The 26,285-nt window shown below is 33.1% G+C and overlaps 2 protein-coding genes across 2 annotated transcripts; one reads left to right on the top strand and one right to left on the bottom strand.

Moving 5' to 3' along the window:
* Positions 1 to 6,415: 6,415 nt before the first annotated feature.
* On the top strand, positions 6,416 to 20,801 carry HELRODRAFT_69097 (hypothetical protein; the record flags this gene model as incomplete). The annotated part of the gene is made up of 8 exons (XM_009029007.1): positions 6,416 to 6,606; positions 6,769 to 7,153; positions 7,408 to 7,554; positions 13,133 to 13,181; positions 17,236 to 17,352; positions 20,092 to 20,150; positions 20,250 to 20,487; positions 20,581 to 20,801. Coding segments are annotated over 8 exons (1,407 nt in total), but the record flags the coding sequence as incomplete, so codon positions are not given.
* A 2,407-nt stretch (positions 20,802 to 23,208) lies between these two features.
* On the bottom strand, positions 23,209 to 24,418 carry HELRODRAFT_164494 (hypothetical protein; the record flags this gene model as incomplete). The annotated part of the gene is made up of 2 exons (XM_009029424.1): positions 23,209 to 24,140; positions 24,346 to 24,418. The coding sequence occupies 2 exons, from the start codon at positions 24,416 to 24,418 to the stop codon at positions 23,209 to 23,211; spliced, it is 1,005 nt and encodes a 334-aa protein (XP_009027672.1).
* Between the last annotated feature and the right edge of the window lie 1,867 nt (positions 24,419 to 26,285).

Below are 26,285 nucleotides of genomic sequence, written 5' to 3'. Positions count from 1 at the left end.
CTCCGCATAAAAGTCTAAGCCAAAGCTAAAAACATGACAAACTACAAATATATACAAACAAATACATACAAACACATAAAACACATACAAACAAACATACAGTTACAGACAAACACATACAAACAAATACATACAGACACATACAAACAAACATACAATTACAGACAAACACATACAAACGTAGGCACAAACATCAACTCACAGCATCGCAAAGGTTATGTAGTATGTATATGCCTGAATGTACCGTTGAGATAACTCAATGATAAACCAAATCACAAACCGCATTCTCGATCACGAAAGTAGTAGTAGTAGTAGTTAGAGCAGCAACATCGGCTGTAGTAGTAGTAGTTGAAGTAGTAGTAGTAGTAGCAGCAACAGTAGTAGTAGAAGTGGTAGTAGTAGTAGTAGTAGTAGTAGTAGTAGCAGCAACAGTTTTAGTAGTAGTAGTAGTAGTAGTAATAGTAGTACTGCAACATAATTGTTATTGAAGAAATAAGTACCAGTTAAAAACAAGTTGTAATTTATATATAGCGCTATATGTATTCTCCAGATAGAATTTCCAAATTTACATTACGTATACATAAAAAAAAGATGCGAAACAATGCATTTTACATCGATGAAAATTGGAGTTTTCTGTTGCATTTGAACCCGATCACTGCAACAGATTGACCGGACACTTAACCGTCACAAATGTTACCATCAATAATAATAATAACAACATTTAAAAAATTCCAATGTAAATAAACGATCACGTTATGATATCAGCGGCAGTCGTCGTAATCACGACTACCTCGGCAAATTGTGGCAAATAATAAAGAAGTTGTTGTTGCACATGTTGTTGTGACATTTTTATGTTATTATTTGCCTTAGAAGCTGTTGTAGTAGCCGTTAAAAATGTTGCTTCAGACGCTGTAGTGGTAGTTGCGGCTGTAGTTCTTGTAGATGTTTCGGCTATAATTTACGACTTATGATTGTTCCTATGAACTTTATAAATCAGATTAGTCAGATCAAGTAGTTGGTTGGTTGGTTGGGATGAATGTTGTTGCTTCTTATTGTTTGTTGTTGTTGTTGCGTGTGGCTGGTTGTGTTGATGTCATGTTTCTGATGTTGTTTGTAAAGCTGTTATTGTTTTTGTTGTTGCTGCTATCGTTGATGCTATTTTTGATGTTGTTTGTGTAGTTGCTAATGTTATTTATTTGTTGTTGGATTTTAGATTGTAGATGTAGTTGCGATGATTGTTGTTGTTGTTTCTGTAGTAGTAGTAGTTGTTGTTGTTAGTTTTGTTGATCTTGTTCATGTTGTGGTGTAAACTGTGGTTTTGGTTATTTGTGTATTTTTATACTTTGCCGTTGTTGTTGCTGGTGTTGATGTAGTAGCAACAGCAGTTGTTGTTTTTGTTGTTGATCTGCTGCTTTTGTTGACATAAACTTTTGTTGTTGTTTTAGTTAATCAGTGTTTATGGCGTGATATATGATGATGCCTTTTGTTGCGTTGGCATTTTGTTTATTGTTATTAAACGTTCGGTTATTAAATAGTCTTTCCACATTGTTATCAAATATATTTTTCTAATTTTTAAATTCATTAAGGATTGACTGATTAAATGGCTGTTGTTGTTGTTTTTGTTGTTGTTGTTGTTAATCTAACTGTATCATACGAGTTCTGATGGTTTGAATTCTTTCTGATTTGTTTTTGAATTAATATTGTGAACTTTTTTAATTGTTATTGCGTTAGCTTATTGTTATTCAGCACAGAATTTGATGATATTAGTTGTACATATTTGTTCATATTGTTTATTTGTACATATTAGCTGTACGTACGCATTGTACATATTGTTGTTGTATTTGTTGCCATTGTTGTTATAATTGTTGTTGATGCTGTTGTTGTTGTAGTTTTTGTTACTTTTGTTGTTGTTGTTCTCGGCGCTAGGTATTGTGTTGATTTTGATGTAGTTTATGTGGGTTTTGTGCTCTAGGTTTTACTAATGCTACTACTACTACTACCATCACCACCACTACTACTACTACTGCTACCATTACTACTTCTACTTCTATTACTACTTCTACTACTACTACTACCACTACAACAACAACTACTACTACTACTACTCATTCAATTTTTGTAGTTAACTAATTAATTTATTATTATAATTGATGAGTTAGTTAAATAAATTAATTATTTATTTACTTTCCTAGTTTAAAAGAACATTATTTGACGTAGCAAAGCCAAAAATATTACTCAAACATTTTCAAATGCACCACATGCATTTAGGATGGGAAACCCGAACTTTTCCTTTAAATACTGTCTCCTCTATTAGCTACTGCTACTGTCAAAAACTTAGTAATTAATCATAATTATTGTACAAATTAGAAAAAAAAATTCAAAATAAATATCCATAAATGTTTTAGTATTAATAATATCAACTACGTTATTGTCACTGACCCTTTAATAGCGAAGTTACTGCAAACTAAATGAAGAATTGTTACTGCTGCTACTATTACTGGTGCTGCCTCGTTATAATTTCATCATGTTGTGAGAATGGGCAAGCACCACCGGGATTCGTTGTTTAGCTGCTTTTATAATATTGGCAAAAGCAGCGTTGCAATTAAAAATTTACTAATAATGATTAATGTAATAATGACAATCTTATAACCATGCCGAGACTAAAAAAGACATTAAAAAAATTTTTTTTTGGCTTCAACACAATTTTTAAAATTTGCGGAGAACATGTGTTCACACTACATGTGTCTAGACTAAACTTAAATCCGAAATAAAACAATAATAAACAACAATAACAAAAACAAATATATATTAAATTAATTAAATTAAATTTATATTAGTGCCCAGCAACAAAATAAGAACAACCACAACATTAACGCTAAAAAGATGAGTTAGAATTTGCGGATAACAAGTATAAATGTACATACACCACACACACACATACACGCGCACACACACACACATGCAACATTAGAAACAACGGAAAGTTATGTATATATTAAATTTATCAAAAATAGCAACTTTAAAAACAACATCAACAACAGCTCACAAACAATCAACAATAGCATCAATAATATCAACAACGAAAACAACAACAACAGAAACAACAACAAACAATGACAACAGCAATATTATTAGCAACATCAACAGCAATCACAACAACAAAAACAACAATCAAAACTACAAAAACAACAACAACAACATCAATAACAAATTCAACAAATCATTGGGATAAGGATGTATTTAGTACTTTAATTGTTCGCACGGAGAAATTACAAATTTATACGCGTTCCTCCTTCAATAATAACAATAATAACAACAACAACAATAAAAATAATAACAATAATAAAAATAACATCATCAACATGAATAACAACAATTGCAGTGATATTAACTGTAATAATAATAACCGCATAAAATTGTCACGAGAAGTTATAATAATTGCAACCAACTAACCTATCAACCAACCAACCAATCAATCATCCAAACAAACATCCAATCAACTAACCAACTAACTAACCAATAATCCAATCTCAACCAACCGACCAACCAACCAACCAATCAACCAACCAACCAACCGACCGACCAACCAGCCAACCAACCAGCCAACCAACCAGCCAACCAACCGACCAACCAATCAACCAACCAACCAACCGACCAACCAATCAACCAACCAACCAACCAACCGACTAACCAACCGACCAGCCAGCCAGCCAACCAATCATCTAAATGTACTCGCTTGCAACATCCCATTTCTTGTACTCATTGCACTCACAGGCTGACGATGATGACGATGACGATAAATGATGATGATAACATTTATTACGATGATAACGACGATAAATGTTAAAAATAATGATAATGATTATGATCAAGATGATGAAGACCACAAAGATGATGATGATGGTGAAAATGTACTAAACAAATAATAAAAATGACTCCAGAAGGCGTACAAAAAAAATAACAAACTAACCACATGAAAATGGTTTAACCACTTTGAATAGTTGTAGTAGAAGACGTTATGTAGGTTGTGGTGCCAAAAATAATGATGATGAACCTATCGCCAAAATGATCACAGCAGCTAAGACAAATGCGATAATGAAAAATGTGAATAAAAAGTCTTACAGAACTGAAGTCTGTAATTAATATGGTGAAATTAATGTTTAAAATGATTTTGCATTCAATTTTTCGAAAAATTTTCTTCACGAAATGAAATAGTTTATACTGGATTCAAACAAAAATTAATCAATTTTCATTTTAAAAGATGTTTGCAAGACTTTACTTCGAATTATAACTTCAACGAAAAATAATTAATGAAAACCTTTTCACAATTTGATCCAAAAATTGGTTTATAAATTTTCAATTGAAAATTATTTTCGACTTTTTATTAAAATCAGTTATTTAAGATTGCCATTTATTGAGTCACGCTTGTGAAATAAAAAATTTTATCGAGTGATAAATTAAAACTTGCATAATCTCCAAGTTCTCCAATCTTAAATGACGATTCTTAATTGCAGGTTACTAAGCTCTCTCCTGAAAGAAACTGGAGAAAACAACAACATCGTCAACAACGCCATCAAAAATGACAGTATAGACATCAACAACAGCAAAAACAGCCAATTTGACAACAAAAAAACCATCTACAACAACATCCTTTTCAACATTTTTAACGACAACAACAACATTATTGTGAACAGCAACAATAGCAAAGTTGTCAAAAACAATTCTACTCTCAACAAACACATCGTCAATTTAACAACAACAACAACAAAAACAACAACGACAACAACAACAACATTATCATCATTTATACACAAACAACAACAGTAGCAACATTGCCAACAACGAAACTATCACCAATAACATCATCATTAACAACAACATTAACAACAATACCATCAACAACTGTCAGTCTGACACAAAAAATTCTTATCCACACAAACATTTATAACATTCCCAACATCAAACTTCGAAAGACATCAACTTCAAGACAGCAATAGTGAGTTAATATGGTCAACAACATCACCACATCATGTTATTTATTTTCATCAGAGTTATTAATATTATTGTCATCATCAATATCATTATCAGCGTCATCACCATAATTTCCAATTAACACCAGATACGACAACAGTGAAGACAAACGATTCTCAGAAAATTCTACACTTAGTTACCGTAAAAAAAACAATACAACCAGTACAACTGCAAAAACTACAATACCAGAGCCACATCAACTACAGCAGCTACAAACACAGCGGCTAGAGCCACAGTAGCCACAATAACCACAGCCACAACAAACAAAACTGAGTAAAAGCCATACACCAACGGCTGCTATTTAAAGCACAGCTTAAATTTTTTTACAATTTTTTAGCAGGCCAATCAAACAGTAATAACATTTTGACAAAAAATTAAAAGCTTGTAATAAGCTTTTAAAAATGTTAAAGTTTTCAAGGTTTTTTTAATTTTGAGTATATTTTGAAATAGGTTTCAAGAACTAGAAAAAAATAATTGAACATCATCATCACTACCACCTCCACTATCACCACCATTAGCACCATCATCATCATTATCATCATCATCGTTGTGTTGCTTAGCATCATTACCAACACCAACTCTGGCGATAACGAGTATGATGTCGATTTTACTCTCTCATTTATTTTATTGGCTACCATTATCGTCACCCTTCTCCATCTCATCATCATCATCATCATCATCGTCTTCGTCGCAATCATCATCATCAGCATCATCAGTTCTACCAACATTTCCTCTCATGATTTTTTCAACATCATCATCCTCATCATTATCATCGTCAACATCATCTTTCTCCCAGTCACCATTATCACCATGGTTAGCAATAATCTTCTTTATGGTCCTTCAAAACCACTTCGCCGCACCATCCCACTTGCACTACTCTGTCCTGGAAGAGTGCCAGATCGGTACTGTCATTGCTAACATCGCCAATGACGCTAACGAAGTTAGCATCAAACTCGAGCAATACAACAAGCAGAACAACATACACAACATCAGCAACAACAAAAACATCAACAACAACATCATCAGCAACAACAACAACATCATCAGCAACAACAACAACATCATCAGCAACAACAACAACATCATCAGCAACAACAACATCGAACGACCCAATCGCGCGATGCGTTTTACATCGCTCACCCCACTGCCGGCTTATTTGAGAATAGATCAGATCACCTCTGAACTTCTTACGAGTGGTCGAATAGACCGAGAAAATATATGCCGAGATGACGACGACGATGACGACGACGACGATGACGACGCTGCGAGCAATAACTCTTTCGCCAACAACGCCGATAAGTTACCGTTGGAGAATGGCGTTTGTAAAATTAATAGAGATATTGCCGTGCAGCTGTCTGACAATGCTCCTCTGGTGATCATCAAAATGACCTTGGTCATCGAAGACAGGAACGACTGCAGTCCCGTGTTCGTACCGAACAGAATTCTACTGAAGATATCTGAGTTGTCGCCAGTTGGCACTTCGTTCGTCATTCCAACCGCCAATGATCACGATGGCTCCAAGTTCTCCGTGCAGAAGTACAAGTTGGAGACTGAGGATAAAAACGATTGGAGGAAGTTTCAACTGAATGATTACAAAGCGAAAAATGAACACTACCACATAATCACAACAAGTACCAACAACAACAATAATAATTTAAACAACGTTCATAACAGTAAAACTCACAGCAAACAAAAAAAAGCACAGAGGCACCAAAAACACAACTCAGTCCAGGCAAGCTTCAACAACGCTTCGCTACCTACGAACACAATCGTCACGAACGTCGCTCCCGAACTGAAATTAACGTTGATGGAAAGGTTGGACCGCGAGCAGAAGGATGGCTACCATCTGAGGGTGGTAGCGGTGGATGGAGGCGAGCTCCCTCTCAGCGGTACTCTCCTCATAGAAGTCGCCGTTCTTGACGAAAATGACAATAGGCCAAAATTTAATCGGCCGATTTATGAAGCAAACATAACGGAAAACGCAGCCTATCAAACAGTTGTGGTACAAGTTTCGGCCACAGACGCCGATGTAGGAGACAACGGTCGCGTCTTCTATGGCTTCCCCAGCAATGGAATGTCGACGTATGGTCGCATGTTTGACGTCAACAACATCACGGGAGAGGTTGTTTGCGCGCTTGTTGGCCGAGTGTGCAGCAAAGAGTCTATGTTATATAATCATTTTAAAAAATTTTTGTTTGTATGTTTGTTTATTAATTAAGTGTTACATTTGTTTTTTTTCTTTAGAAAAAGTTTGCGCACATAATTTTTATAGAAAATTTATATATATATTTTCTAATTTTGGCAGGTTCAATTTCTTTCAAACATTTAATTCTGTTTAAATTACTCTCGCATTGAAAGTTGCAACGTTCACAACAGATTCGAGTGATAAGCAAGTTGGACCGCGAGACAAAACCTGTGCACCATCTGACGGTGACGGCAGCCGACTACGGAACCAACAGCCTTCCTGTCGAGGTCTCCGTAGTGGTCAGACTCATCGATCAGAACGATAACGAGCCGAAGGTTGTTCGCTGGTGTGGTGTTATCATGATGTCGTTCATTTGAGGCTATTGTGAGGAAACTAACTCGTTTACAATTGTTTAATAATTAAAAACTTTTATGTAAAGTTGTTTTTGGCATAATTGTTGTTGAATTTGTTGTTGTTTAATTGTAAGACATTGTATTTTTTTGTTTACAATTCCTATTTCCTGAATAGTTTAAGTAAATTTAGCACCGCCCACATAAAAATCTGTAAAATGCATTTCAAGAAATTTTTAAGCGATTCAATTTAAAGCGGTCACCACTTATTGAAAAGTAAAATTTTTTCAGAGTTAAGTGTGCTTATTGTTCAGTCAAATTACTGTTGAGAGCTGCTTTATTGAAACGTTCCAATGAGATTTAAAGTAGATGAAATTTTATTTTTGATTCCCTCTGATAAAAATTTTGTGATCGCAATCAGTTGAGAGCGTGTGCTTCGTTCTACTTCACTCATTTTAAATAATTTAACCAGCAAGAAGCAGTTTAATTTTGAACAAAAATGTGCTTTGACTTGTTTTAAATTATAATTCGCAGAATATATTATTTATTAAAACAATAACTTTGACCTAATAATTATAAAACTTAAAAATTAAAGTTTGCCCGTTGCAGCGTCTTTTGTAAGAAATCATGAAAAAATAAAATGACAAAACTCCATAGGTTATGAACTTAAGTCAGTTATGACGATGGGTGGGAAAGTTTATAAATTTTTTACAATGATTTATACATAGAAATGATGATGGCCATGCTTTGTAGGCATGTCGATTTTCATTTAAGTTTTTTAAACTTAAAAGTTGATCATTTAAATAATTCATGGCTGTTCAAATGGTTATTTTTCAATAATTATTTCCAACGCTTCAGAGATATAAATGTCGGTAGAAATTTATAACAAAACTGTAAATTATATTGGTTTAGCATGTTGAAATTAAAAGTTTAGATTTTTTTAAAGTTTAATGTTTGAATGAAAAGTGCATTCATCAAAACAATTTAATAAAAACTAACAAACATCACAAAATTCGCATTCTATTTCTTCTCAAAACATGCTCCTTTCTATAACATGTCCCTTCTTATAACGTGTTTATTCATATATTTATATCTTCGCATCACATTACTCAGATAGATCAACCAAACAAACATGATGTAGTGAATATTGGCAATCGGAAGCATCATACACACTGCGTATGATAAACAGGAATTACCTTGCATTCAAGCCCAGTAGGGACCAGACGTTTTAACCCTCACATCATTTCGCAACACGTTGTTGTATGTATTTCATGCATGTACGCGAGTGAATTGTTTTTGTTGCCCGGTTAGTTTTAGAGCTGATAGTAAAGATGTTCAATAAAAGACTTCATAAAGTTTTTCTCTTGTTATGTTTTCCGTTGAAACATCATTACCTTAGTCGATGCTTTTGTTGCTGTTGTTGATGTTGTTGTTGCTGTCATTGTTTTGCGAACATTTTCAACTGTTGATTATGTTGTCATTGTTTTCATTGTTGTTGTATTCGTTGTTATCTTTGCTACCATTGTCTTAGAAATTGATGCTGTTACTGTTGTTGTTGCTATAGTTGATGCATTGTTGTGCTTTCAAACAATGGAGAGAGACGTTGTAAGATTAATGTTATTGCTGGCTGTTGAGATGTTTTGTCACGGTTCAGTAATGCATGATGCTATGATGAATGACCGAGTGTCGTTGTCGTTGCAATCGTCCCGCCCTCCCCCAGATACGTTCAACAAACTTGACACAAACAAATATATGGACGTGGAGCAATGTTATTAAAAATTGGATTAACGTAAGAAAATTTTATAAAGATATAACAGTAGACACAAAAGAAATACGGGGTGACCATGTACAACTTTCATACGTAATCAAACAACATTTAAAAAACTTTACTGTAACTTAGATTACAAAGACAAATTGATTTTTTAAGGTAATGGTAGTATAAAGAACAAAGCAGATGTAGTCACTCTGCGGTCGGCAATCAACCTTAACCTCACCGAATGCAATAACATCAGAAACAACATCAGCAACCACAAAATAAAGCAAATCTATCACGGTTGGCCATTATCAAAAAAAATTAGAAACAAATTTACAACCCAACAATCGACAAATATACAGATGAATAACATTGGCAGTGACAGCAGCAATCACAGCAGCCACAGAACGTAACAAGAAACAAACAAACATGAACAGAGCGTCATGCATTTTACAGAAGAAAATTTCTCCCGCGATAAAACTTTATTAAAAGAATTTCCACTCAATAATTCAATCACACGCCATGCTAAACCCCCGCGGTCACTCACGAACCAATCACGCGTTAAGGAAAAGTGCACGTGACTGCGGCCGGCCAATCAAAGCCCTTCTTTACGGGTGACCTTTTAGCATTGACGTGACAAGCAAAATGGCGAAATGTACGTAGGTGAACGTGGCATGGATGTAATTATTGTGCTGACATAAAAAGTTGATACCGAGGTAAAATTTTAATGAAAAAAGTGAAATAAAATGGCCAACACGCGGCAATTATTCTAAATTATTATTTTTGGTGAAGTTAGAAAATGAATTATAAGTTATTTTAAATGAAAACATTATCGGTTTATTTAGTGACTGATGAGAAGATGTTTGTAAAATTTGTAATAAACCATCTGTGAGATGAAATGCTCAATTCTTTTTTTCATACAACTCGCACAAGTTACGAAATTTAGAAAATTCTAATTCAAAATAACTTACAGATAAAACGAAAACCTTTTGACGAAGCTGTAAAATTTCAAAAAAAATACAACATTTAAAAATATTTCGAAAAATTTTATAATTTCATTCGAATGTATTCAATAAAAACGCTTCTCCTTTTTGCGCATCTTTGCGTCTTTCTCATCATGGCGTCTGCGGTTTTGTTTCTGTCAATCTCCCATTCAATTCATTTCAATGCGCCTGTCCGTACGAACGCACGTTGAAAATGTTTGCAGAGATGTGCGTAAGGATGTGCCTGTAGAGATGGGCGTAGTGATGTTCCTAGGGATGTGTGTAGGGATGGGCGTAGTGATGTTTCTAGGGATGTGCGTAGGAATGGGCAGAGTGATGCTTCTTGGGATGAGAATGTATATGGGCGTACAAATGTTAGTTGTAATACGCTTTGGAATCTGCCTATGGAAAGGTAGAGAGTGCGTGTGGAAGTGTGCTTGCGTGCGAAGATGTTTGCAGAGATGTGTACACGGATGTTTCTATCTATGGGTGTAAGTGTGAATGTGTGTGTGTGTGTGTGTGTGTGTGTGTGTGTGTGTGTGTATGTGTGTGTGTGTATCGGCGTATCTACGAATGTGTAAAGATTCGACGTCTCAACATGACGTCTGTCGTGTCAATCAAAAATAATAAAAAATGAACTCTGAAACAACCACAGAATTAATAACTATAACACTATAACATAAACACAATATAATGTCTGTGCGTGAATGCGTGCGTGCGTGTGTGTGTGGTGTGTGTGTGTGTGTGTATGTGTACGTTAACGTCTGGTAATATTTGCATACATAGGAACTTCAGCAGCCATTCCTCATGTCAGAGTGAAAAAAATGAAGTAAATATGCCGTGATAGGTTTAAAAATGTAAGAAGAATATTTCTGCATTTGCATGTTATTTTTATAAATTTGTTTATGTCAATCTATGCATTTGTTTTCATGATTAACTTGAAGGTTATTAAGGTTTCATATTTAATTGGTCCTTATTTTCTTATAGCGTGTGTGTGTGTGCGTGTGTGTGAGGTGTGTGTATGTGTGTGTGTGTGTGAGGTGTGTGTGTGTTCGAACGTGTATGTTTGACTGTCAGTAGAAAACAAACGACTGACAAGTCTTCTCCAATCTTTACATTGGGAAATGAAATTGTAAGTCTTCGCAATTTTCAATTAGTAATTGCAGTATTTTTCGTCTTAGCAGTAGTAGCAGTGGTAGTTGTAGTAGCAGTAGTTGTTGTAGTAAGAGTAGTAGTAATGATGTAGTAGTTGTTGTAGTAAGAGTAGTAGTAATGATGTAGTAGTTGTAGTAGTAGTATTATTAATAGTAATACTACTACTACTAGTAGTAGTAGTAGTAGTAATAGTAGTAATAGTAGTAGTAGTAGTAGTAGTAGTAATAGTAGTAATAGTAGTAGTAGTAGTAGTAGTAGCAGTAGTTGTTGTAGTAAGAGTAGTAGTAGTGATGTAGTAGTTGTTGTAGTAGTAGTATTATTAATAGTAATACTACTACTAGTAGTAGTAGTAGTAGTAGTAATAGTAGTAATAGTAGTAGTAGTAGTAGTAGTAGTAGTAGCAGTAGTTGTTGTAGTAAGAGTAGTAGTAGTGATGTAGTAGTTGTTGTAGTAGTAGTATTATTAATAGTAATACTACTACTAGTAGTAGTAGTAGTAGTAGTAGTAGTAGTAGTAATAGTAGTAATAGTAGTAGTAGTAGTAGTAGTGATTGTAGTAGTAGTAGTAGTAGTTAGAGTAGTAACAGATAGTATAGTTGTAGTGTTAATTTGCATCATTTTGATAGTAATTATACTTTGGTGAGTAATGCAAAAAGTTTGTGTAGTAGCGATAGTAACAGCACTAGCGATTGCAGCACAAATTCAAAACCTATTTCTATTGTGGCATTGTTGTATATTTTTTAAATAAATAAAATTGTGTTTTAATTATAGCATTTAAGACGCTTCCATGCTTTGAATGGCAATATTGAAATTGTGTTAAATTGATGTTTGACGTAGAGGAAATGCTTTGTCAAAATTTTAGAAAAAACTTCTTCCAAATTGTCTGTTGGAATATTAGGAACGAAAGTTATAACATAGCAAGTGCAGCACATAGCTTAGAGTTTAATAACATCATCAGATATTGTAACATGTTTGTAACTCGCGTAGAACTAAAAAATCAATTTTAATTTCGAAAATATCCGAAGTGGTCTTGCTGACGTTGCTTATATTTATATCAGTAGTATCCTATGTAAATGGCGGCAGTAGTATCAGTTGAAAATGCAGTAGCAGTTTTGGCAGTTGAAGTTTTAGCAGTTTTCATGGCTTGGTTTTCGTTGTACAAGATGTAACAAAAATTGTGGTAGTAGTAGCAGTAGTTGCAATATGAGCAGCAGCAGCAGTAGTAGTAGTAGTAGTAGTCGATGTAGTAGTAGTAGTTGCAGCGAGTGTATCCACGCTAGGATATTTTATGCATTCCTTTGCAGCTATCAATTATGATTTTATAAAGTAATGATTCAATTATGAAGCAGTTGTCTGTGTAAGAGGCCTCGCTATTTATAAATCACTTTTACGATCACGATAATTTAGTTCATTTGCAGACCTACCTATACTGTTGTTAACTCATTTAAAATTTGTTTCATTAGTGGCGAAAAATTATTTAGACGATGAATTAAATTTGAAAACTCGACTTTATTTGGAGATTCATTCATTTTCAGAACTTTATTTCAAATTGAATAAGACAAAGTTTCAAAATAAAATAATAAAATGTAAAATAATTATTGTTGTACAATTATTATTAGCTTGAAATTGATGGAAAGAATTTTTTTGAAAATAAATTCGTGCGATGCAGATAATAGGCTTTTAGAAATGTCGCCGAAGCCAGCAACGCTGAAACCACAAAATTATGTGCTTCCTACACACTGGACACATGTGCATGTTATGAACGCTGGCTCAACAAAACCAATAAAAATCAAACATAATTACCCATGGCAGAGAGTGTGAAACTACATAATCCCGAACTAATTTGATTATTTTTATATTCTTTCAATTATAAACCATTAAAAAATGATATCATTTTAATTAGGTTATCGTAAAAAGTATGTAACATTATGTTAAGACGTCACTAACATCGTATTCGTGAATGGCTGTATTGAAAAGTAGAAGAAAAAATAAAAGGAATAAAAGAAATGTAAAAGAATAAAAATAAAAAAATATGGGCGTATTTCGCTACGAAGCCAGTCCAGATGTGGACTGAAGGATATAGGATTTGCGAAATTGCCATATGATTTACTGTTGATATTAGGACGCTCATATCAAAGATTACAGCGTCTCAGATAAATTTCAAGAATGAAAACCTTGAAGGAAATAGAAAATAAGAAGAAAAAAACTAAAAAAAAGTAATAAAAGGAGCCAGTGTAAGCGGGGCTGGCTGATGCACAATCTGATTCGAGGATTTTGGGGATGTTTGACTGGGACTTAAATTAAGAAAATTATTTTAACGTCGGGGTGAAAAATATTATATCATAAAAGTACACATAATTAACATTTGTATATGTATGTTATGTCTTATACATGTATATATATATATATCTATATATCTATATATATATAATGTCTAATTGTGTAAATGTATGCGTATTTGTAATAGTACGCAAATCTTTTGTAGTAATAATGAATTATTCAGCAGGCATGTTTGATAATTTTGTTTCTACATGACATTATGACATTAAAAATTTTTAAAACAATTTACCACTCTGGCTGGCTGCATTTTCAAACAGTGTGGTTCTTTTTTTAAAAATGTTAGCGCACGAAAGAAAAAGTTTCTTTATTTGACGCGAATAAATGCAGATCGAAAAATATTTGATGTTAACAAAATAATTTTTCCAGATAAACAAGTTTAATTTTTTTTTTTTGGCTACCAAGGAGATATCCAAGTAAATGAAAGTAAGTTAAATCTTCATCAAAATTTTCGGCAACATGATAACCAGCAGATATTTTTCGCACCAAATCTCGAACCGTATACAACTTTTTGCGTCCGTTTCAACATTAATCACAACTAAATTATTTGGCTGCGGACATAAATTTTAATTTATTTCTAAAATTCAGAAGCGAAGATTTATTTTCATTAAATTCAGCTTTGAGATGTAATAAAAACCCAGCATTCAAAAAAATAAAAAAAAAATAAAAAAAAATAGAATAAATTTGGCGTAGACATTTTTTTCTTCGTGTTATCTCAGCGCCATGTTGTTTCTTCATATTTGATGATCGTTTGTTGGTACGGGATATTTATATTAATTACAAATCGTTCTGCTTGTTAATGAAATTTTTGGCCCGCCTAATCATTGAATCAATCATCGGCGCTTGCTGGCGGGAGATTTTCGACCAATCATAATTCTTTCTTTCATTTATTGTTTTGTTTTTAATTTTTTTATAATCCAATTTTGTTTGTTTTTATTTTATTTATCCGCATGAAATTTATTTTCACACACGCAATTTCATTTTTCATTTTGTTATTTTTTTTTATTTAAATTTAGACTATTTCAAAATATAACTTTAAAAAATTTGAGATTTAATTCTCAAAATATTTAGCTCGATCGGTGTGTCCATTGCCAACTGACCACATTTGTGAACCAAATATTTTTTCTCTCACCAATTCTATATTTACATCACTCATCCAACTTCCACCCACATTTTCTTCCTCTCTTTTCCTGTCTAGTTTTATCTCCTTCTCACCTAATAAAATGTTCGCGTGCATATTTCTTTATGTCCTGTTTCTTATATCTGTCTGGTCATCTCTGTGTGTGTGTGTGTGTGTGTGTGTGTGTGTGCGTTTTCGTGTTTGTGTGTATGTGTTCGTGTGTTGTATCATTTTTCCGCTAATTTGTAAAAATGTTTGAGTGTTTTTTATTTTAAAAACAATTTTTTTATTTTAATTGTTAAAGTCTAAATTGATAAAAAATATAGCAATATTCTCTATGTGATTGTTGAAATTTTTTTTACTACCCAAATTTTCTAATTCGGAATTAATGATTGCAAACTTGTTTAATGTATCATTTAAAGTAATGATATGATTGCTTCAATAAGTTGCAAAAAGTTTTTTTCCTTCAAAATTTCTTTTACCTAAAAAAAACAATATATATTTTTTTCTTCATTTCGAACGAAAGAGAGTTGAGGTCTTAAAATGGATTTGTTTCTGCGAGTTGCCCTAAAGCCAAGAATTCGGAGATTAACAAAAAATGTTTGAAGGGCTTAAAAAATGATTAAGAAAGAAAAATTGAAGGATAGATAAATTCGTCTTTCTGCAATCTTGAAATATGCTTCTAAGCATTTTAATTTAAAGTTTCTCATCTGAACAGACATTTATAACTCGCGATAGTCAAAACGTATGAGGAACTGCTAGTGAAAAATTTGACGGTATAAACTTATTGCGCCTCAACTATGGTATCGAGATTGAAAAAAAGCAACATCAAACATAGACAAACTCTATATCATCTTCGTTTGAAAATAATTTTAAACATCGTTCTTATTTTGATAGTCAAAACAACATCACTGCCAACAACATCACAGCAGCAGCAACAACAGCAACTACATACACCATAGAAACGCCGCATATTCTAAAACATTGTTAACAATAATATTTTTGTCATTAATAGCTAACTCTGTTATATCGTTATTGACCAAAACAATCAAACAAATGTAATAAAAGTATCATTATAACGTTATCATCAACAAACCATCACAAGAAACAACGCAAACAACATCGCGACACAACAACAACATTGTCAACGTACAACACCATCAACAACAAGAACTCAAGCAGCATCAATAACACAAACAGCACCAACAATACCAACAACGACGACTCAACGACAACAAAAACATCATCAACATCACAACAGATTTCAGTAAACACATTATGGGAATCTGATGCCGAATTCATCCGCGTTCATTCACACGTTCCAGAAGGTTACATCATACTCACTATCACCTCATCATATTCCTCATCACCATCTTCTTATCAACGTCATCTCCGTCAAAACCGCATCATATTCATCATCAACTTCATCATCATCTATTGCCATAATCGTTATTATTATCAGCGTCATCATTATTGTTATCATTGTTATTATTATTATCATTATCATCTTTATTTTTATAAATACTTTTACTATTTTTCTCATTTATATCGTCAATATTTTTATCCACGGTGAATTGCGCTCTTCTATGAAAATGCATTGGATTGATGAATAAGTCTGAGTATGCGCTGTCACTAGTCTGTTTGTAGTTTTGTTTGTTTGTATGTTTTGTATGTAGTTTTGGTACATATGCATAAGCATCTTTGTATGTTTGTACGGTTGTGTATATTTTTTATAGGATCAATGTATACTTCTTTGTATAATTTGGCATATATTTGTGTATTTTGTTCGTATTTGAGTATATTTCTGTATATATTTATGATTTCTTTGTATATGTTTTTGTATATTTTTTTATGATTTTGTATATTTTTTTATATGTTTACGTATATTTATGCTTATTGTTGGGTAGTTTGTGCGTTCGAAAGTGTGAATTTTCAGTTTTTTGTTAGCAATGTCTGCCAAACCCATTCAGCTGACTCAACTAATTGGCTTGTTTAATTTTTCACTGTAATTACTCCATTGAAATTAATAGAAGAACGCATAGGCATATTTTTTTCATTGCTTTCTAAAATTTCAAAACTAGAGCAATCTTTGTCGTTGTTACTTTTTGCTTAACCGATTAACTTACTCAGCAAGAATTAATCCCATTAATGCGATAATTTCATATGTCAATCAACAAACATGCAATATTATTATAACTGTTAAAAACTTTATTAACTAATCCATCATAAATGTATTATATTATTCGTTATTAAAAGGTTTCAAATTTTTCTGTAAATTTATTTTTATCATTTTATCCACCTAATTCTCCCAAACATCTCTAGGTACGTTCTTGGGTCACGTTATGGTAGATGATTTGGACGAGGGGGTGAATGGACAGTTCAACTGCAGTCTGGACAGCAAGTATGCCGATGGTTTTGCTAGGTTTGGTCAATCCAGTGGTGGACTTAGGCCCTTTTTTTAATAAAAGTCAGAAAGAGGACCCTTTATAAATAAAATCAATCAAAAAAAACCAAAAAAAAGGTCGTCTGTTACACTACGACAAACCTTGACCTTCCTGTGAACATTTTGCCCGCTTCCCGTGAAAATTTAAACATTTTTAAATTTTTAGCCAACCATCAAAGTTGTCTAGATCCGCCACTTGGTCGATCCAGAAATTTGGTATGGTAGGAAAGGACATGAACATGTGTTAAATATAGCGTTTTATGCGTGTATAGGTAAGTTTATATTTATGATATGCAAGTCAGTGCTTGTTATTCGGCGAGTGATGCACTGTACATATTGTTGGTATATTCAATGTCATTTGAGGTGTTGTTTGCATATCGTCAAGGGCGCCAGAATGAGAATGTAGCAGCCGAGTTTGAAAATCTGAATATTTATTTGAGATTTTTTTTTCAAATAGATTGGTAAAATCACTATTGCTATCCATTTGATAATGTACAAACTAACGCACTGTAATTTAGAGTTGAGAAGATATCTAAAAGATGTTATTTTTTTAAATTTTCTTTTGTAGGTATTTTCGCTTAGCACCCCTAAACTTCAAAGAATTCCACTTGGTGACGTCATCGCTGAACGACCTTCAGATGGCCTTCAAGAACAAATATCGACACCATCAGCAAACAACGCAACAACAGCAGATAAGAATTAATATTATCTGCAAAGTTGGTTAATTTGTCTTTAAAATTTTCGAAAAAAAAAATTTCAGCCACGCTTGGAATAATTTATTATTATTAATTTATAATTAATTATATATATTTATTAAAATATTATCATCATTTATGACATCATCATTAACATAATTTTAATCATGTTATTATAAACTCGTTTGTGTAATCACCAACGAAGTGATCATCATCTGCAGCATTACCACAACCATGACATCACCAACTATCATTATCACAACTCTCATCACATCATCATTGTCATCATTATTATAAATTTTTCCAGCATCATCATCACAATCATCATCATTGACATGTGACCGTTTTTATAACCATGGTCGTCATCATAATCATCATCATCATCATCATTACTGTTATCTCCATTATTGCTATCATCATTATCGCCATCATTATCATCATTATCAACAACTTCATTCTCGAAGAACAAAGCCTGGATTTGAACCCGGCACCTCAGCCATTTAGATCAATAGCATTATCAGTAGACACACTATATTAAAACCTCCTCCGAAGCCATCTCATGCCAAATATATCATAACTCACTGGCAGATAACGTTACATAAAACTCTGTTACATGCATATTACATTTATGTATATATTTATTTATATATTGTCTGTATATACTTTTATAATTAAACATACACAGATTTACACATATACAAAGACACACACAAACACAAAGAACCTCTTATTTGCATGCATACACACTTACACACACACACACACACACACATATATATATATATATATATATATACACACATACATACACACCTACATACAGCTTACATATCTTCAAAACATTACAATTCAAACACACATACATTTACACATATACACATAAAGACACAGATATTTACACAAATAGGCTATCATATAATGTATATATGTAATGCTGAGCCATCCTGAAGGATACATGGAGTTTGATGTAATATTTGATATGATGTGATTTGTGTGATATAGAAGCAGCCTTGTCTTGTTTTAGTGACCTAGGAATATATACAAACATAAATTTTGGTGAGTATGTTTGTTTGTATGTATGTATGTTTGTGCATGTATGTATGTGTGCATGTATGATGCATGTATGTATGCATGTATGTATCTGTGTATCTATGTATGTAATTATGTGCGTGTGAATGTATGTGCATTTATGTGTTTGTGTATTGGATGTTTTGCTTTGAAACTCAATTTTCTTCTCTATGTTATGATTGAAATGTTGTTTATACATTTTCAATGTTGATTTTTCGTTCTTTTTTTCTTATTTTTTGACTGTTTTTTGTTTAATGTTACATTTAATAACGTTTTTCAGTTATTTTGGCGTCGTTAAAGTTACTGTTGCCAAAACTTTTAATAGAAACGTGTTTACTGCTATTTTGTTTATGGCATCAGTTCACGATTGTTGATGCTGATGTTGTTGTTCTCCCTGATGTTTATCACTGCTGTTCCAGTATTATATATTGTTTTCCATTGTGTTGGAGGGTTATTGTTTCCCTGTTAATCTTTTACGTTCGAGCGTGATGCGTGTGTGATGATACACTTTTTGTTGTTGCATGTGGGCTGTTATTTGTGTTGTTACATGTGTGTTGTGTTACACGTGTGTTTTACACGTTGTTGTTACATGTGTGTTGCGTGTGTGTTGATACATGTATATTTAAATAGTCGCGTATATTTTATATTGAAATTCAATCAAAAATGAAGATGAAGAACTTGCTATTTTAACACCACAGGATTTCGGCATCCCCTCCAAGCAGAACGTCAAGCACTTGACAATCAACGTCATAGATACGAGCGACAAGACGCCTCGCTTCACACAATCTCACTACAACGCCTCGTTGCACGAGAACAACGAAGCGCCACAGCCTTTGCTCAAACTGAGCGTCAACAGCGTCAACTTTGATAACGACGACGAAGCCACGACCACAAATCGTAAATTTACGTTCTCCTTACTTAATCACGATCCGGAAAAATTTTCAGTTGATTCCAACAGTGGGTGGATATCAGCTCTGCAAAGTTTGGATAGGGAGGAGAAGGATCTGTACGAGTTTCGTGCGGTTGTTGTCGTCGACGCTGTTGAAATCAACGGCAAGGAATATAAAAGTTATGATAGGAAAACTGCAGGTGTAGCTAAGCATCAACAAAATCACCATCTGCAACAACAGCAACAAACCATGACGAAGCTGTCTTCAACCTGTCAAGTGACGGTTAGGGTTGAAGACGAGAACGATTGTGGACCGATCTTCTCGAAGAATGAGTTCATATTCACAATGTTTGAAGAAAACCTGCCTGGCACTGAAATTGGAACTGTATATGCGTTTGACAAAGATGAATACCCAAATAATCAGATGCACTTTGAATTAATCAGTGATGAATTTATTGTCGACGATAGGGATGACATTGGTGAGGATAGCGTTGATTTTAATATGAATATTCATAACATCAATGACATCATTGCCGACGATTATCATAACGAACAATATCGGACCAAAAAAGTTTTTCGAATTGAAAAAAGTTCAGGAAAAATTTGGACCGAATCCGTTCTGGACCGAGAATTGAAGAGCGATTACTATTTCAAAGTGCTTGTGAGAGATCTCAACAACTCGACCATCACCAACATTTCCACGGTCCTCATAAAGCTGATCGACATCAACGACAACTCTCCAGTTTTCAGATTCCCCAACAAAACGCACCACCACATCTTGGTCTACGTCCCTTTGCAAGAGAACAGTTATCTGGCCACCATATCCGCCACTGATGCTGACTACGCCGAGAACGCTGACATCCGGTACTACATAACCAGAGGATCCGAAGGTCTGGGCTACTTCAAACTTGACTCAAAAACCGGCATCTTAACATTAGCTCGCATCGTTAACGTTGAAGATAGAAATAAAACATTCGTATTCACTGTTACAGTTTACGACAAAGGAACACCGCCACTATGGACCACGGAACTGGTCCATGTTGAATTCAAACCGGCGACCATTTTCACAGCGCGATCTCTATTCTATCATCTTTTCAACAGAGAAGAATCGAGATCGAACAACGATATAATACCGACTGTCATCGTCTGTTTGTGCACACTCGTCATCATAGCTCTGCTGCTAGTGGCCATCCTGAAAGTGGCTAGTCAAAAGCCCAGATTCGTGTCCGATTTTGACGTGACGGATAAAGAAATTTCATCGAAACCGGTTTCGAACGATAAAAATCGTTATAGTTGCATCGACAACAATAGCAATAAAGCTGTGTATCAAGTGAATGGTGGTGTAGATGATGGAGACTGCAAGGTTATTATTGACGCTGCAAGTGATAGGAGCAAATGTATCTCTGTTGATACAAAAAAAAATTGTAATGTTTATAAAAATGCATACTTCAATTCAAATACAAACAGTACCAACAACATTAACACTAACAACACGGCTAACAACAACATCAACAACACCGTTCTTAGAAAAAACTTGTTCAACACTCATTTAAACACCTTACACAACAAAGAGCTTTCTACATCCAAAAACAGTAGCCACAATAACATCAGCAATAATAACAACAACAACAATAACACTAACATTAAAACCAACACTAATAACATTAACACAAACGTCACTGACAATGTGAGAGATGATAACAGGTCGAACGATGAAAAGCTGCAAAATGCAAAATGCTCCATTGTTATGGTAAAGAACGGAATGGCGGAAAGTAAAATATGCGACATTTCTTCTCTGTTACCCACGTAAAAAATAAAAAATTCTTCTTTCAATTCGTCACCGTATTTTTTTATATTTTACTTTTACATTAATAATTGCTGATTAAATTGATGTTGAAAATAACTCTCTATATGAACATTGATAACACCGATAAGACTTTTACTGCCACCCAACCAATATTAAAAACATTTCCTTGAAGTGGCTAGTATGAAACTATTTCTATTCTGTCTCGATTTGCTGACAGATTTTTTTTTTAATTTATGTATCGTCTTCGTATAAATAATATTATTAATGCTATAACTACTGCTATTTGACACGCTGTAGATCCACTGTCACAGCGATCACTAATATAATTGAATGAATAATTCTGGGATTTTTTTTCAATAAATATTTTATTAATGATAATAAAATTTTTATAACCTATGTTTGTGATTACTAAGACAATTGTAATAAAAACTAATGATTTCAAATGGTAACAATAACAAAATATAGTAAATGAAAAATAATAAACTGTGTTAATTGAACAACTTGACCGCGATAAAATCTTATTCATAACACATCAACAACAAAATTATAACATTCTATTATTGTAATTTAATACAATTTTAAACAATTATCTCAAAATAAATTATCCGATTAAAATAACTAATTAATAATCATGACGTCATAATTTTAATAAGATATTATGTTAATTTGGCGAGGTATGTCTGCGTTCACTAAAGTAATTTATGGTAATTATTTTTATTAGTATGCCAATAAAATGTAATGTTCTATCGTTATTGTTTGATTTTAATTTAATTTTATTTGAATAAGACCGTTCATTCCAATGTTCTTGCTATCATATTTTTAACTGTTTTTCTGATTATTATTTTATTTAATAATTGTCTTATTTCAAAATGTGAATGATTAATTTATCTATTTTTCAACATTTTGAATAGTTTTGTTTTTCTTATTTTTTTATATGAAATTAATAATTTTGTAAAAAAATAAGTGTTTAATATGAATTTTTCAATGTTTCTTTTATAACGAAAAAATTTTAAAAAGTCGTCTTTGCTATTAATGATCAGGATTGAATTGACAAACGATTATAGTCCTTTATGAGATTATTAACTTGAAACACATTTTAAAAACATAAACGAACAAATATTATAATTTTAACCTTCCAACAAATATTTATAAATAATCGAACTCATCGAGACTAGCGAGTAATTTCATTTTTAATTCAATCGCTGGGCAGATTGTTTCAAAGTTACTCATGAACAAAATTCACCAAAGACTGAAATATTGAATAAATATAAATGTTACACGTGTTCTGTATTATTGGCTGAAAAAAACAAACAAAAAGAAAAAAAAAAATTTTCAACACAGCGTAATTAATCAGAAAACAACACAGTTGTAAGTTTTGAAATGGATTTTATTATCAGACAAAACTTGATTTGATATTGGCGTGGTGTTTCAGTTGTGTTTTGCTCAAAAGCGTGTTCGTTGCTGTACCCTCCGGTGCAGTCGAAGCCGGTTGAATTGTGTTGATGCTGTTGTTGAGATTGTTGGATTGTGTAATTGTTGTTGATGTGTGGAATGCGGGCAATAATGGTATAGTGTTGTTGTTGTTGTTGCTGCTGCTGGTGTTATTACAGCCGATCTGTTGTATATTGTGTTGTCGATTGAGAGTGCTTCCATGAAGGTTTGATGGTGAACATGTTCGTTGCTGTTGTTGATGTGACTGTTGATGTTGTTGCGGTTGATGTTGTTGCGATGCATGTTGATGCGGCTTATAATGTTGCTGTGATGGCTGTTTTGAAATAAAACTTTTATCTTGAATTAGATGTTTTGAATGTTCCGTGTTCAGATCGATTTGATATGATAATTCAATTTGTTGCTGCAGCTGCTGCTGTTGACTACATTGGAGGTTATGTTGCGCTTGATGTTGTTGTTGTGGTGATTTGAGATTACAATCGAAATTTTTTAGTAGCTGTTGTTGTTGCTGATGTTGCTGTAGTTGTTGCTGTAGTTGTTGCTGATGTTGCTGTAGTTGTTGCTGATGTTGCTGTTGTTGTTGCGGCATTCCAACGCACTGATTGTAGTACATTTTCTGTAGTGGGTGTTGATGTTGAATATTCATTAGATGTTGATGTTGTGAATATTGTTGGTGTTGTGGCAAACATTGTTGCTGTTCAGACGGCTGATTAAGTTGATTAAGTTGTTGCTCTCTTGCTAGTTGATGTGTCTGTTTCAGCTGCTGCTGGGATAGCCGTTGTTGTGGCTGTTGTTGCTCTTGTGGTTGCTGTTGTAGCTTTTTTTGTGACATTGGGCAGCGAACACTGGTGGATTCCACCTTGACATTTCCGACAGCTTCAAAAAAATGTGTTCAATTAACTTTGAAATATACAAACGGAAGAATTAAAACATTTTCACAAACTTCAACCTGCTTCATATAAATAACTAAAAAAATTTTAAAAAATTACAAAAAACTAATTTTTGATAACATTTTTTTTATTTTCTGACTGATACCATAGCATCAGACTAAAACTGTCAATGTATACATCCAAGGACCTACATGTAAAAGTTGAAAATATCGGAAGATCTTTAGTTGCCGAGTTGTTGATATCGGCAGCACTTGATGTTTGCATTGTTGTTGCTGTTCTCACTGTTACTGTGGTTTTTGGCGATGTAAGCTGCAACTGCACTGATGCTGGAGTTATTGAATTTGGTAATGTTTTAGTTGTTAGTGTTGTTGTTGTTAGTGTTGTTGTTGTTGCTGATGTAATTGTTGCAGTTACTGATGACGTTGTTGTTGTTGTTGTTAGGAGTGATGTTGCCGACGGACATGATCCAGTTGACTGAATCACAAGTGGAAGTTTTGAGTCTGATTGATAGACCTGGAATTTATATGGAAATATTCATAATAAAATAAGAATAAAATCATATTAAAATCATAATAAAATCATAATAAAATCTTATTAAATTCATAATAAAATCATAATAAAATCATTTTAAAATCATAAAAAATTTCGAGTAAAATTACGGTAAGTTTATTCTATAATTGGGATAGGGCCGTCTAAGAAGAGAGGGGATGCCAGAGTACGCATGACTTCAAAAACTATCATTAATTATTAATAATGATAATAATTAAATTTTCTGTCTTTTCACTATTTGTAGACGAATTTCACCAAAAAACAAAAATTTTTGTTTTAAAGCATGTCGAGACATCGCAAAACTGACCAAAAAATGTAGATTCTGTAATAATATTCATCTTCTCTCGATTCTACCACATAGTAGCCAAAGAATGCAACCGCAAGACAGATGTTTCTTTGCTCCGCTAACAAAAAATTTTAGGCAGCAGAAGTCGAAAACTGGTTAAAAAACAATCCATGAAGAGGGATATCTGTCTACCAATTGACATCCATATATGCAAATGCATTTAGAAAAACGGCGTCCACTTCAAATGCATTTGAAAAATTTTAAATAGCTGGAATTTGTCCTTTCAATGATAATCTTTTCACTGAAGCAGATTTTTTTTATCAAGAACTGCAGTAAGAAGTTCACCAAGACCTGAGAATGATGTGATTAAGGAAAATATTTTTGTTGATCCTAACCTTGGGTCTTCAACCCTTCCTATAAAAGTGAACGAAATTTCAACTCTACCCAAAACAATTGCAAATAGAAAAATTTTTGAACAAGAAGTTAAAGGTAAGCAATCTGAAATATTCACCGGTTCACCATTTAAGCAAAAATTGAAATAAAATCTCACAAAAGACTAGAAGAACGCTAAAAAAGATAGAAAAAGTCCAATTTCAACAAATAAGAACAATCGTTGGTCACTTCATGCTTGCAAAAAAGTGTTTGTTGAGCCAATAACAAAGGAACGGATTCTATAAAAACTTTGTCGTGAATGAGGTGCACGAAAAATGCACCTCTCTTCTCTATGATTTTGATTTTTTAAATGTGACATATGTAATTGATATGGATTTAAAAATTGCGTACACTTGTACTTCTCAGTTTACATTCAAACAAATATTTTTTTGTCATTTCAAAAGGTCTTCTAGAGAAATAAAACCAGACTCGAAATAATAAAATAAGTAATTTAAGCACTAATGAAGCATAGCGGATACAACAGAATGAACCTTGCGGAATGATACGCATTAAATTTTAATACCTCTAACACTCCCAAATACCTTGACTGCTTCCAAAAACCAGAAATTTTTTTTGTATAACTTTGTACAACTTTCTATACAAGCTTTAATGCATCTATTGTCGATAAAACGGGCGATTAAAGACTCATGTAGGCTGAGCTCGGCCAACCGCTTTTAATTCTGTTTTAATAAAATTTTAACTCTCTTTTAATATTTCTTTACAGCAGTTTCATGAAATTATGAATAACATACGTTTGAAACTTAACGTTTAGGTTTTTATAACAATATAATTTTAAAAATTAATTTCGTATTTATAAACTTCTGTATTGCCTTGTATATTTTAAAGTTTCATTTTAAAACCTTC

Source organism: Helobdella robusta (assembly GCF_000326865.2).
Source record: "Helobdella robusta unplaced genomic scaffold HELROscaffold_6, whole genome shotgun sequence".
NCBI lineage: Eukaryota > Metazoa > Annelida > Clitellata > Rhynchobdellida > Glossiphoniidae > Helobdella > Helobdella robusta.
The sequence above is the reverse complement of the archived record's forward strand: the minus strand, read 5'-3'. Positions and strand labels throughout refer to the sequence as shown.